The 14,944-nt window shown below is 38.8% G+C and overlaps 1 protein-coding gene across 1 annotated transcript in view; it reads left to right on the top strand.

Annotated features, from left to right (window-relative positions):
* Positions 1–858: 858 nt before the first annotated feature.
* capn3b (calpain 3b) overlaps positions 859–14,944 on the top strand; it is a 94,820-nt gene continuing 80,734 nt past the window's right edge. The window contains exons 1-5 of the mRNA XM_081379555.1: positions 859–1,300; positions 2,521–2,590; positions 4,348–4,466; positions 4,589–4,722; positions 4,872–5,040. Coding sequence (XP_081235681.1) covers positions 1,022–1,300; positions 2,521–2,590; positions 4,348–4,466; positions 4,589–4,722; positions 4,872–5,040 — 771 coding nt within the window. The 5' untranslated portion in view covers positions 859–1,021. The remainder of the gene's footprint in view (positions 1,301–2,520; positions 2,591–4,347; positions 4,467–4,588; positions 4,723–4,871; positions 5,041–14,944) is intronic.

The raw sequence follows: 14,944 nt of genomic DNA, 5'->3' as shown, positions 1-14,944 counted from the left end.
GAAAAACATACACATTTATTCTTCTAATATAATTTCACTATATATAGACATTATTATATATGATGCATTTATACAAGTATATGTTACCGGCAAAGTGTGAAATCCCGGTATTGTAGCCTATAGAATGCCTAGGCAATGTATAGAATGCCTGATGGTTTTTGGCAAAAATACATTACCTAATTCTATACATTACCTAGGCATTCTATAGAATGCCGGATTACACACTTTGCCGGTAACATATATATTATGAATGAAATATTTGCCTTGCTTACACTTACCTCACATGGAATTCTGATACGAATGTAGCCTACAGAGAATAGGCCTACCTCTAAATCAAATTTAGTTTAACTTTCTGTACTGTATGTCACAATATTTATTTATTTATTTATTTCATCCATTCTCCAAAGTACTTATCCTCTGTGGGGGTCGAGGGTTATTTATTAATATAAATGTATTATGTCTGAATATATCAAATTTGGAAGTGTATTGGAAGTAAATATAAGTTTAAGCATAGCCAAAGTTAACTTTTAAAATATCTATGAAGGAGAATAGATTTTAAAAGGTGTTCATCTGTAAATATTTGTAGAAATATGAATTTGGATGCTTTACAATGTTCCAGGGTTTCAATTTTCAAATCTTTGACTGGACCTGTGTTATTCCCATTATCAGCATTGGAATGAGGTCACCAGTTGGGAACCATGCCCCCATTAGACAGGCAGAAAGAGAGAAACCCTCACGTCCCTGCAGGAGGCCTATAAATAGAGTTAGCTTCTAAGAGGAACAGGGAAATGTTGGGTGTGTGTATGCAAGCAAATGTGAGCATGTGCGGAACCGGTGTGAATCATTTGCCTTAACGTGACTGTTTATTTGTGTATATGGACAGGGGAGTGACTCCTCCAGAATATAAAGGAACTGAGGAGTGAAATAAGGACTAAGCTGAGATAACTGAGCCACCTCAGATTCTGATACTAAGCTTTATATTCACTCATCGCTCCTTTGGCATCTGTCTTCAAAGAACAATATGGCAGAAGACACGAAGTTTTCAGAAACATCTGTCCAGCTGACTGAAGCTGCTCCACAGACTGTGGACAGGTTTACTGCCCCTGGAAACATTTATTCAGCCATTCTGAGCCGTAATGAGGCTGTTAAAGATGCCAGGCGGCTCAAGGAATTTCAGGAGCTCAAAGACAAATATGTACGCAAAAAAGTCATCTTTGAAGATCCCCTGTTCCCGGCCCAGGACTCCTCTCTCTTTTACAGTGAAAAGTTCCCACTAAAGCTTGAATGGAAGCGCCCATCGGTGAGTGGCTTATACCGTAAGGTGGCAGTGTGCATGAGATCAGCTGCATTGCACCATGTCTGAGACAGAGATAATAATAATTTCTGCATTTCCAGATATGTATTTTATTTTTTGCTTATTAAAACTTAATTTATTTTCAATTTAATTTAATATTTTTTTAAATATTATTTTACAAAATTTAATTTATGTTTGCCTTTTTTGTATGTAATTTATTTTAAATATATTTTTTTATTAATTTGCATTTTTTTTATATATATTATTTTATACAAATTATTTTTATTTTTGCCTTTGGTTTGTGAGCTGCTTAAATAAGTTGGAATTTCTTTATTTCCTCAATTACAATCTCCATTAACTTCCTCCTTACCTGCCTATAATACCTTCATAAAATGTATGTATTTACTGACTATTGATTAATTGCAGTGTAGGCCTATTCATTTTTCAGTTGGTTTCACTTAACAAGGACGTTACATTCGTTTTCAGTCTCCATCTGAATAGGCTGAGGCATGAGATAAGATATTTCTTGCAGGCATGCCATGAGAATGTGGCAGTGTTCCTGTAGTGTGTGTTCTCAACCAGCTGACTTTCCAATGCTTCATAGCAGAGCTCTACCTGATAATAGACTTGTATCAGTAGGTTTGATATTGATTAAGTTTATGTAACATAATAATAATGTTTTTTAGAGTGTAGACAGATTACATTTGTCTTGCTAAAATTTGAAAAGAAACATAATTGAGAAGAGCATCTGCTAGAGTCTTCACTGGATATGCAGTGTTTTTTGCCAGTCCATCTCATGTTACTTATAAAAACGTGACTGTTTTGATTGATGCGTGACATTTACTAGTTTTGCTTGATGATACTGCTTCAGAGAATCAGGTTACTGGACGAGGTCTTATATAGTGCTATGTCTATAAAACAATTTTTGGACGCTGCTTCAAAAAGACAATCATGCCGTTTCAGATATGTTTACAGACACTTTAAAAATAATGAGTATGTCGTGTCTCCATGGACTTACATACTGTACATTATCCTGCCTTGATGTCCCTGTGCCTTGAAGCAAAGTTCCTGCAAGCAAACTTTATGACCCAGGACAGCTGCTGTATTTCTGTGGTGGTGCCAGCACCTTTTTGTGGTGCTTTTTGTGAAGCCAGCAGAGGTCTAACAATATAACTATGATATAAAAATGATTATAATAACTGTAAGTTTCTCTCTTCCCTAAACAGGAAATTTGTAGCAATCCACAGTTCATTCTTGGGGGAGCCAACAGGACAGATATCTGCCAAGGAGACCTGGGTACGAAAGTGTCAATATATGGCATTCTATCTAAAAATATATCATAAAATACATACTATCTGGGGATTCACCAATATTAAAATTCATAAGGATACCGATAAGCAGATCGTTATTTGTCATGGCTGATAACTGATAAATGGGCAATATTAAAATTCGAATTAATCTATAAATAATTAAAAAACTAAAATAGATTTTAAATGCATTATGTAGCCTGCCTTATGAAAAATTGATAGGCCTACATATTTCAAAACTGGCTAAAGATGACATTTACCAGTGTTAGTAAATTATTTGTGTTTTTAAAGATTTACTTTTTAAGTGACCATTAGATGACCATTAGATGGCAAAGGTAAATGTAAAATATGGGAAATTACCAAGAACAATTTAATATCCAATATTGACTATACAGATAGTTTAAAGCTCTCTATAATATTGGCCGATAACCAAAATGGTACCAATGTATATTGTGTTACCTCAAGCTGTTCTCTTGCCCTGGCGATCAGGGTCAAAAGTCGCTGAGGTTCAAACGTCTGATATACACAGGCAAACTGTATCTGGCTTACTGTTATTAAAAAGGGAGACACCGTGATGGAGGTACACAGCTGAAGTGGTCTGTGTTGAAGAAGGAGGCCCTGTCCCAAATGGCACACATGTGCACTTGTGGTCTTTTGGACAGGGTTGGAACTAAACTCTGCAGGACAGTGGCCTGATAGGACAGAATTTGAGGAACCCTGCCTTAGGGTGTCCATTTGTCATTTTAGGTTTCAAAAGGGTGTTTGCAAATGCCCCTTTGCGCCCTCGATGTGCACTTTTGCAAAGCCCGTGAGCTCCACAGCAGACTTCTACTAAAGCAACATTATGTCACAAAAGTGTGGACTCAGAGGAAGATCACCAGGGCCCTCTGAAACCTAAAATGACAAATGGGACACTCTTGTGGACTTTAGAGACATAGAGCATGCGGCGCCCATTGTAAGTCCACAAGACATCAAATGAACATGAAGTGTGCCATTTGGGACAGGGCCAGAAACTCAGGGTTTGTGATCCTGATTTTAATGAGATCCAAAGTTGCACATTTCCTGTTCAAAGCGTGACAGAGTCACTAAAGATAGCCTCTGCTTGTGGTCTGCATGTGGAAATGCCACTCATTTCCTCACCTCTCAATGTATCCAAACACTCTGTTGAAAAATAGATTGGTTGCGTGACACAGAAGGCTTGAAGAAATTAATAAAGTGTCCGCTGCGGTATCCATGTTGCGGTGCTGTATTCCACAGAGGCATCCCGTGAATGCATGAGGCGCATAGAGCAAAGGCGTTCATTTCTGCACCTGTACAGTGTACAGTTTCATACACGCAAAGGTTTTGCAGTGCAGTTTTTTGTTTAAACTTAAATCCTTTGAATTTTCCATGAGCAATACTGCAATATTTAATTAATTTTCTTTCTTTCTTTTTTTCTGCGGAACACAAAAAGGTGAAGCTGCTGTTTTTAAAATAATGAAAGTGAATGCGCAAATGACAATGACAAAATACGATTTATGCATTATATTACAAGCATAAATTATTTTGTATATTGTAAAATATCGAACTGAAATTAAACTGTAAATGAAACAATGTGACAAAATATCCTAATACCTTGAAATGTCCTGAGGTTTGATATGCTGAACTCCATTGTTAAATGCACAGCATATATATCATATTTTTTTATACAAGATTTTAGTAGGTTTTAGTAAAATCGTACTCCCGGTGATCCATTAACACCTGCAGGAGACTGCTGGCTGCTGGCTGCTATAGCTTGCCTGACTCTGAATGATATAGTCCTGAAGAGGGTGGTTCCCCATGACCAGAGCTTCACTGAAAACTATGCTGGCATTTTTCATTTCCAGGTATGGTCATCAAAACTGGACTGTTCTGTATTTCAGATGTAGTTTCTGATATAGAAACATTTCTCTCCGATGAATGAGGCACAAGCTCAACTATTTAAAACACCGTTTCTTTATTCTTCTAGTTCTGGCGCTATGGTGAGTGGGTGGATGTGATTGTGGATGATCGACTTCCCACATACAAAAACCAGTTGGTGTTCACCAGGTCTGGGCAGAAGAATGAATTTTGGAGTGCTCTTCTGGAGAAGGCATATGCAAAGTAAGTTAAAAATCTTAATTTACTGATTTTTTTTTTCATCAGTAAGTAACACAATAATACTTTGCCATGATGATATATAAGCTCTTCTAAATATCCTTTTCTTCTTTCAAAAATGTGCTGAATGTGCTGGTTTGACTTCTGTTTCCCAGGTTACATGGCTCTTATGAAGCTTTAAAGGGTGGAAACTCACTGGAGGCCATGGAGGACTTCACTGGAGGAGTAACTGAGTTATATGAGATTACAGAGGCCCCGAAGGAGTTGTACAACATCATGAGGAAGGCTCTGAAGAGAGGGTCCCTCATGGGCTGTGCCATAGATGTAGGCTTCCTTCTATTCCAAACGTATTAGATGCTGTAGGGTTAAAAAACAGCTGATACAGTAAATATAGCTGACACGTCTTTGTGTGTGCTGTCTAAAATGTAACTAAAGCTTATTGTACACACTCCACTGATGCGGAACCGCATACTAGTGTACTACTCTTACTACTTTTACCATATCTTTCTATGGCAGAAATAGTAGTTGTATGCTAATGCGGTTCTGAATTACACACATGTTTGCGCATTTCAGGTGAGACTGCATACTGCAGGGCCAATAGGTGGAGCTTGATGTTAAGCTCCCCTCTTTGGACATAATGGGTGGAGCTTAAAGGTTCAGCCACACCCTAACCCTATCCATAACACTATAGGCTTGTTCGACTTGAACCGGGGCTGCACAAACCGATGGGTGAATGACATCAAAATACCGCGGGAGCGAATAGAGAGCAGACGGCTCCTTATGCTTTTGAATTGCTCTTGCGGTACTTTTTGATGTCATAAACCGATCGGTCTGTGCAGCGCCGGTTCAAGTCGAACAAGCCTAATCCCTAACCTAATTAGGTCAAGCTCCACCCATTAGGTCCAGTAAGGTGGAGCTGGACCAGGTCGAAGTCCATCCATGACATCCAGAGAGGGGGAGCTGGACACATCTTTTGGCTCTGCAGTGAGAACCATTTGTATTTCAGACAGACTGACATCAGACTGCATTTGTGGTGGAAATTTTTCAGTGACTCTTTTTGTACTTTACATCAATTTGCTACTAGGTGTCACTGTCATTGAATCGTTCACTCAAATAATTAATTCAGTTAGAATGATTAATTTAGGAAGGAAACAAAAGACTGACTGTGTCTGAAATTGCATACTCTCTTAGTAGGTATACGGCTATTAAAAACTATGTTCTATATTGTATGGACGTGTGTAGTATGAATTTAATCCAGACGTACTACATCAGTCATGTTGTCATTGTCATGTGACCAGCGTCGGTTGTGTTGCTTCACTGCCATTCAAATACCAGAGATGGTCTATTATTGGACGATACGAGGGTCCGCAGCTTTACCATTGGAGAAAGCACAACGGCTAACAGGGATCTCGTGTGCCTTGATAACCAATCACATTACATCTTTTAACGTCATTAAATTTTGTTCAGAGTTGTTCGACAGTCAATCACTGTTTGTAGATAATTACAATATAGAAATGAATAAGAAGTGCCGTCAACTGAATCATACCATTGTCTGTGACTTCTCTAATAAAACAGCATTTTTTAGGTGTAAACTGTAAAAATAGAATAATCCAAACCGAATGTTTAAGAGCATTAGCAGGCATTACACTTTTTTCGGCTAAGGTTGCAGGCTTGCCTTCAAGTGGCTTTGCTTCTGACTTTACTCTCTTGTGGCCTCATGGGATAGTAAAGTGTCCACTACTGGTTTATGACCTTGAATTCGGAAATACGGTGTATAATAGGGAATTATGCGATTTCTGATACAGCCACTATCTTTATGAGTGAGTCACTGAATCATTCATTCAACAATTCATTCAAATACAGTGATTCATTCAGGAACTAAACTCTACTATGGTATATTCGTAAATGAAAACTATTTTCATTGACAGATATACACGGGCAGTATTGTGTCTACAATTATTGAACTATTACACACAATCGCAGTCCTCTTGCTGGTTTGATATTAATAATGAAAGTATAAGTGACAAGTAGGGCCGATAGCCACAGAGCACTGTTCCCACGGCTCTCGGCCCCGCCCTGCTTGTCACAGTATAATAAAACTTTTTAATAAAAACATCTGTATTCTGTGACATAAACGTAATTAGGGCCCGAGCACCGATGGTGTGAGGACCCTCTTGGAATTGCTCTGTTTATTATTAGGGCCCGAGCACCGATGGTGTGAGGACCCTCTTGGAATTGCTCTGTTTATTATTATTATTATTATTATTATTATTCTTCTTCTCCGCATTGAATTGCATTTTTGAGGGCCTAAACATGCTCGAAAACTCACGAAACTTTGCACACGCGTCAGAACTGGCGAAAATTTACATCTGATATAGGTTTCAGAATTGGACGGGGCAAAATGGCTCGATAGCGCCACCTATAAAAGTTCAACGGAGTGCGCCTCCCGCATCGTTCCACGTACGTGCACGAAATTCGGTACATACATGTAATTACCTAATACCTACAAAAAAGTCTCTTGGAGCGTAGCCCTAAACACAACAGGAAGTCAGCCATTTTGAACTTCCTCTCAGATTTTTGTGCAGTTTTTGCCATTTTCAGGCCTCGTACTTTAACGAACTCCTCCTACAGTTTTAATCTGATCATCTTCAAATTTGGTGAGTGTAATCTTCAGGCCTTTGCGACGTTAAATTGCGAAGATCTTGAGTTTTCGTCGAAGTGCGGGTCCTCGGCGGCCTGACAAATTTCGATGTTTCGCCATGAAACAGGAAGTTGCTGTAACTCAGGCATGGAATGTCCAATCTGCCCCAAACTTCACACTTTTGATAAGAGTTCTGTCCTGAACACATGACCATGCTCATATTCAGTTATAGTCATAGCGCCACCTGCTGGCAACAGGAAGTGACATGTTTAACACTGTTATGGACTCCTAATAACATATAAAAAAGTGCCAGCAAGTGCTAAACATGCTAACAACATACTAGAAGCATGCTAAAACATGCTAGCAAACTCTTAGCTAAGTGCTAAAGCATGCTATTATTGCAATTAAATAGGAATTTGCTGTAACTCAGGCATGGAATGTCCAATCTGCCCCAAACTTCACACTTTTGATAAGCGTTCTGTCCTGAACACATCTACATGAGAATATTCAGTTATAGTAATAGCGCCACCTACTGGTAACAGGAAGTGTCATGTTTAACACGTTGATGCCATTCTAGCAACATGTTAAAAATGCCATTGACTTCTAAACATGCTAGAAACATGTTAAAACATGCTAGCAATACTTAGCTAAGTGCTAAAGCATGCTAATTCAATGAAACAGGATGTTGTTGTTACTCAAGAAGGCAATGTCCAATCTGCACCAAACTTCACACTTTTGATAAGCGTTCTGTCCTGAACACATGACCATGCTTATATTCAGTTACAGTCATAGCGCCACCTGCTGGCAACAGGAAGTGACATGTTTAACACTGTTATGGACTCCTAATAACATATAAAAAAGTGCCAGCAAGTGTTAAACATGCTAACAACATACTACAAACATGCTAAAACATGCTAGCAAACTCTTAGCTAAGTGCTAAAGCATGCTATTATTGCAATTAAATAGGAATTTGCTGTAACTCAGGCATGGAATGTCCAATCTGCCCCAAACTTCACACTTTTGATAAGCGTTCTGTCCTGAACACATCTACATGAGAATATTCAGTTATAGTAATAGCGCCACCTACTGGTAACAGGAAGTGTCATGTTTAACACGTTGATGCCATTCTAGCAACATGTTAAAAATGCCATTGACTTCTAAACATGCTAGAAACATGTTAAAACATGCTAGCAATACTTAGCTAAGTGCTAAAGCATGCTAATTCAATGAAACAGGATGTTGTTGTTACTCAAGAAGGCAATGTCCAATCTGCACCAAACTTCACACTTTTGATAAGCGTTCTGTCCTGAACACATGACCATGCTTATATTCAGTTACAGTCATAGCGCCACCTGCTGGCAACAGGAAGTGACATGTTTAACACTGTTATGGACTCCTAATAACATATAAAAAAGTGCCAGCAAGTGTTAAACATGCTAACAACATACTACAAACATGCTAAAACATGCTAGCAAACACTTAGCTAAGTGCTAAAGAATGATATTACTGCAATTAAATATGAATTTGCTGTAACTCAGGCATGGAATGTCCAATCTGCCCCAAACTTCACACTTTTGATAAGCGTTCTGTCCTGAACACATGACCATGCTTATATTCAGTTACAGTCATAGCGCCACCTGCTGGCAACAGGAAGTGACATGTTTAACACTGTTATGGACTCCTAATAACATATAAAAAAGTGCCAGCAAGTGTTAAACATGCTAACAACATACTAGAAACATGCTAAAACATGCTAGCAAACTCTTAGCTAAGTGCTAACGCATGCTATTATTGCAATTAAATAGGAATTTGCTGTAACTCAGGCATGGAATGTCCAATCTGCCCCAAACTTCACACTTTTGATAAGAGTCATGGCCTGAACACATCTACATGAGAATGTTCAGTTATAGTAATAGCGCCACCTACTGGAAACAGGAAGTGACATGTTTAACACGTTGATGCCGTTCTAGCAACATGTTAAAAATGCCATTGAGTTCTAAACATGCTAGAAACATGTTAAAACATGCTAACAATGCTTAGGTACGTGCTAAAGAATGCTAATTCAATGAAACATGACTTTGTTGTTACTCAAGAAGGCAATGTCCAATTTGCACCAAACTTCACACGTTTGATAAGAGTTCTGTCCTGAACACACATCCATGCTCATATTCAGTTATAGTCATAACGCAACCTACTGGCAACAGAAACTGACATGGTTAACACAGTAATGCAGTACTAACCACATAATAATTGTGTACTAAGCATGCTAGAAACAGACTAAACATGCTAGCAACACTTAGCTGAGTCATGAAGCATGCTATTATCACCATTATACAAAACATTTTGTAACTGACTTTGACATACTCTTACTATATATACCTCCTTAAATGTACATTTCCCAACCATGCTCTGTCTTCCTAAAGCCACCGAGTGTTGATGGCATGGGTGCGAGGGCCCTTTCATCGCTGCTTGCAGCTTTAATTATTATTATTATTAGGGCCCAAGCCCTGAAAGGGCGAAGGCCCTATTGTTTTCGTAAGGATTATTTTTTTTTTTTTTCTTCATTATTTTTTTTTTTGCCTTTTTGCCACTTTTGGGGCCCTTAACATGCTCAAAAACTCTTGAAATTTTGCACACACGTCAGAACCTGCGGCCATCAGGGCCGGGCTGAAGCTGGTACCGGGGCGTGGCAGGGGGGCTCGACAGCGCCCCCTGGAATGGGGTCCGAAAACTTGGTCCATAAATCAAACACGCTTGCATGTAATAATATGAAACTCAGTACACATATAGATCTCATCGGGCCGAACAACTTTCGTGCTCTAAGTTTTACAAAAGCCCAACAGGAAGTTGGTTATTATACGTTGTTTGGAAAACGCATACAATGGAATGTGAAATACTCCTCCTAGGGATTTCATCCGATCGCCACCAAACTCGGTGAGAATAAAGTCAAGACATTGAGGATCAATTCTTGCGAACAGATTTTTGATATCTCGAACGGTTTGGCCGTGGCGAGGAAACGAATTTATGGCGAATAATGGGACACAGGAAGTGTGTTATAACTTCTGCATACATTGACTGATCTTGATGAAACTTCAGCAGTGTATTCGTTGTAAGAGGCCGATCACATGGATGTGACTATTGTGAGTCAAAGTTATAGCGCCACCAACTGGCAGCAGGAAGTGTGTCACTTTCAAAATGCTTTGAAGTCACCCTCTTACTTTTACCCGATTTGCTTCAAATTTTATGTGTATAATGTAAACACACGGCAGATGTAGACCTGTGAAAGGATTATTGATATCTTAGATACTGTTGCCGTGGCAACGCATCAAATTTTAATATTCTTTTCGGATGCGTTTGAGACTCTTAGCATGCTTGAAATTGGATGAAACTCGACAGACACATAACACTTATTAGCCAGTAGACATGTGAAAAGATTCAGAAACGGGCGTGGCAGGGGGGCTCAACAGCGCCCTCTTGAACAGGGTCTGAAAACTTGGTCCATATATCAAACACGCTTGCATGAATTAATATGAAACTCGGTACACATATAGATTTCATCGGGCCGAACAACTTTCCCTCTGTCAAGTTTCACACCAGCCCAACAGGAAGTCGGCTATTATGGGTTGTTTGGAAAACGCTTGCTGTGGAATGTGATGTACTCCTCCTAGAGAATTCATTCAATCACCTCCAAACTCAGTCAGCATGAAGTCAAGACATTGAGAATGCTAAATTGCGGACGGATTTTTGATATCTCGAACGGTTTGGCCATGGCGAGGAAACAAATTTATGGCGAGAAAAGAGAGGAGACGAAGTGTTATAACTTCTGCATACATTAACTGATCTTGATGAAACTTTAGCAGTATGTTCGTGGTAAGAGGCCGATCAGATGGATGTAACTATTGTGAGTCAAAGTTATAGCGCCACCAACTGGCAGCAGGAAGTGTGTCACTTTCAACATGCGTTTGACAAAAGTGGGTGGGTTAGTTTTACCAACAGTTACAAAAATCAGTATATATATTGGTCTCACCGAGCCGGACAACTTTCTAATTTACAGTTATTAGCTCCGAGCAAAAGGAAGTCAGATATTTTGGTTTGAATGTGGATTTTTTGGATATTTCAGACTCTGAGTTTTTGAGCTACTCTTCCTAACGGTTTTATTTTATTCACACCAAACTTTTTCAAAATGATAAAGATACATTAAAGATGCTAAATTGTGAACGGATATTAAACATCTCAAACGGTTTTGCTATAGTGAGGGACTAAAGTAAAGTAACACTTAAAGCCTCATCTTCTAAAAATGTAATTAAACACCATTTATTTCTATATAAAAGTATAAAAATGTCACAACTAAACCCATTTTATTCTTTTTTTTTTTCAATTTAATAAATATTTATAAGTTTAAAAATAGTAATTGTACTATTTAGTCCCATAAAAGTCAAGTCATACATAGGGCTATACTGCCCTCTTGTGTTCAAAATCAGGTAGGCCTATTGTATCTACATAAAAATATACTAGGTATGTGACGGTGAGAATATTTTACCACCGGTTAATCGACGTGTGACACCGCTGGAGGCTTTTGAATCGCCAACTTAAAAACGAAAGTAAAATATGTTCGTCCACACTGACATTGATAGTGGTTGAGCGAGCGTTTCAAATGAATTCCTATGGAAGTAGGAATTAACTGAAAAACGTTCACTCTGTTCTGCTCGTTCCTCGCCGTGGATGCGCACCGTTATGAATGCCCGTGCAGCCATGAGCATTTTAGTTTAATTTTAAAATTAGCGCCTTTCGGGGGTTGATTGCTTGAAATTATTTTACAAAAGCACAATGTTGTGTTTTATTGCAACTGTACACAAATATAAGTTAACACTTTGCAGTTTGAATGTCGTCCTGTATAATGGCGGAGTATGTTTTTATGTGTCCACTGTTCAATCGCGCCCACACCACACACACACACCCACCCACACACACACGGTTTACTATCTTTGTGGGGACTCTCCATAGATTTAATGATTTTTATACTGTACAAACTGTATATTTTATCTCCTTACTCTAACCCTACCCCTAAACCTACCCATCACTGAAAACTTTCTGCATTTTTACATTTCCAAAAAAAACTCATTCTGTATGATTTATAAGCTTGTTTACCCATGGGGACCTCTATTTAGGTCCCCACTGTGACACGAGTCCCCATGAGTCTGTGTGCATTCAGGTTGAAGTCCCCACCGGGATAGAAAAACATGAACACACATACACACACACACACACACACACACACACACACACACACACACACACACACACACACACACACACACACACACACACACACACACACACACAAACACACATTCCAGCATTGCAATCTTGACATCGCAGCCTGTTCATTATAGCCTTAATAAAATATAATAATAAAATAGTTAACCTAACATATAAAAATTACACTGCTCTAAATAGTCAGTAGTACAATTCGTACATTCACAGTAAGCACCGCTCCACTGTGATGTTTCAAGCACATTTTTGCGCGTGTGAAGAGGATGATTTTTTCTGTCGATATTGGAACACGAGTGAAGAACAAAGCCTATAATAAAGAATAGTTTAGCATCCAAATACATCGCAAATGCTGAAACATTTTGATTCTAATGAGAGGGTTACGTAAGCCCAACAGTGCTTACTTTCGTTTTAATTTTTACATTAAATTTAAAAGATTTGTTGTGGGATATTTTGAGTGTATCATAAAATCAGAATAAGCTAATAAGGTTTCTGTCTTATATATATATATATATATATATATATATATATATATATATATATATAAAATATATATATAAATATAGCTGCGAGCAGCGATGAAGGGCCAAAGCCGGTGGCACCGCCACCCCGGTGCCTTTATGTAACTAAAGGCACCAGGGTGGCGGTGCCACCGGCTTGGGCCCGTAATCGCTGCTCGCAGCTATATTTATTCTTCTTCTTCTTCTTCTCCGCATTGAATTGCATTTTTGAGGGCCTAAACATGCTCGAAAACTCACGAAACTTTGCACACGCGTCAGAACTGGCGAAAATTTACATCTGATATAGGTTTCAGAATTGGACGGGGCAAAACGGCTCGATAGCGCCACCTATAAAAGTTCAACGGAGTGCGCCTCCCGCAACGTTCCACGTACGTGCACGAAATTCGGTACATACATGTAATGACCTAATACCTACAAAAAAGTCTCTTGGAGCATAGCCCTAAACACAACAGGAAGTCAGCCATTTTGAACTTCCTCTCAGATTTTTGTGCAGTTTTTGCTATTTTCAGGCCTCGTACTTTAACGAACTCCTCCTACAGTTTTAATCTGATCATCTTCAAATTTGGTGAGTGTAATCTTAAGGCCTTTGCGACGTTAAATTGCGAAGATCTTGAGTTTTCGTCAAAGGGCGGGTCCTCGGTGACCTGACAAATTTCGATGTTTCGCCATGAAACAGGAAGTTGCTGTAACTCAGGCATGGAATGTCCAATCTGCCCCAAACTTCACACTTTTGATAAGCGTTCTGTCCTGAACACATGACCATGCTCATATTCAGTTACAGTCATAGCGCCACCTGCTGGCAACAGGAAGTGACATGTTTAACACTGTTATGGACTCCTAATAACATATAAAAAAGTGCCAGCAAGTGCTAAACATGCTAACAACATACTAGAAGCATGCTAAAACATGCTAGCAAACTCTTAGCTAAGTGCTAAAGCATGCTATTATTGCAATTAAATAGGAATTTGCTGTAACTCAGGCATGGAATGTCCAATCTGCCCCAAACTTCACACTTTTGATAAGCGTTCTGTCCTGAACACATCTACATGAGAACATTCAGTTATAGTAATAGCGCCACCTACTGGTAACAGGAAGTGTCATGTTTAACACGTTGATGCCATTCTAGCAACATGTTAAAAATGCCATTGAGGTCTAAACATGCTAGAAACATGTTAAAACATGCTAGCTAATGTTAAAACATGCTAGCAATACTTAGCTAAGTGGTAAAGCATGCTAATTCAATGAAACAGGATGTTGTTGTTACTCAAGAAGGCAATGTCCAATCTGCCCCAAACTTCACACTTTTGATAAGCGTTCTGTCCTGAACACATGACCATGCTCATATTCAGTTACAGTCATAGCGCCACCTGCTGGCAACAGGAAGTGACATGTTTAACACTGTTATGGACTCCTAATAACATATAAAAAAGTGCCAGCAAGTGTTAAACATGCTAACAACATACTAGAAAAATGCTAAAACATGCTAGCAAACTCTTAGCTAAGTGCTAAAGCATGCTATTATTGCAATTAAATAGGAATTTGCTGTAACTCAGACATGGAATGTCCAATCTGCCCCAAACTTCACACTTTTGATAAGAGTCATGGCCTGAATACATCTACATGAGAATGTTCATTTATAGTAATAGCGCCACCTACTGGCAACAGGAAGTGACATGTTTAACACATTGATGCCGTTCTAGCAACATGTTAAAAATGCCATTGAGTTCTACACATGCTAGAAACATGTTAAAACATGCTAACAATGCTTAGCTAAGTGCTAAAGAATGCTAATTCA

The sequence above is a fragment of the Scardinius erythrophthalmus genome (genome assembly GCF_964197995.2).
Source record: "Scardinius erythrophthalmus genome assembly, chromosome: 11".
In the NCBI taxonomy this organism is placed as follows: domain Eukaryota; kingdom Metazoa; phylum Chordata; class Actinopteri; order Cypriniformes; family Leuciscidae; genus Scardinius; species Scardinius erythrophthalmus.
This window is presented reverse-complemented; position numbering and strand designations above follow the sequence as displayed.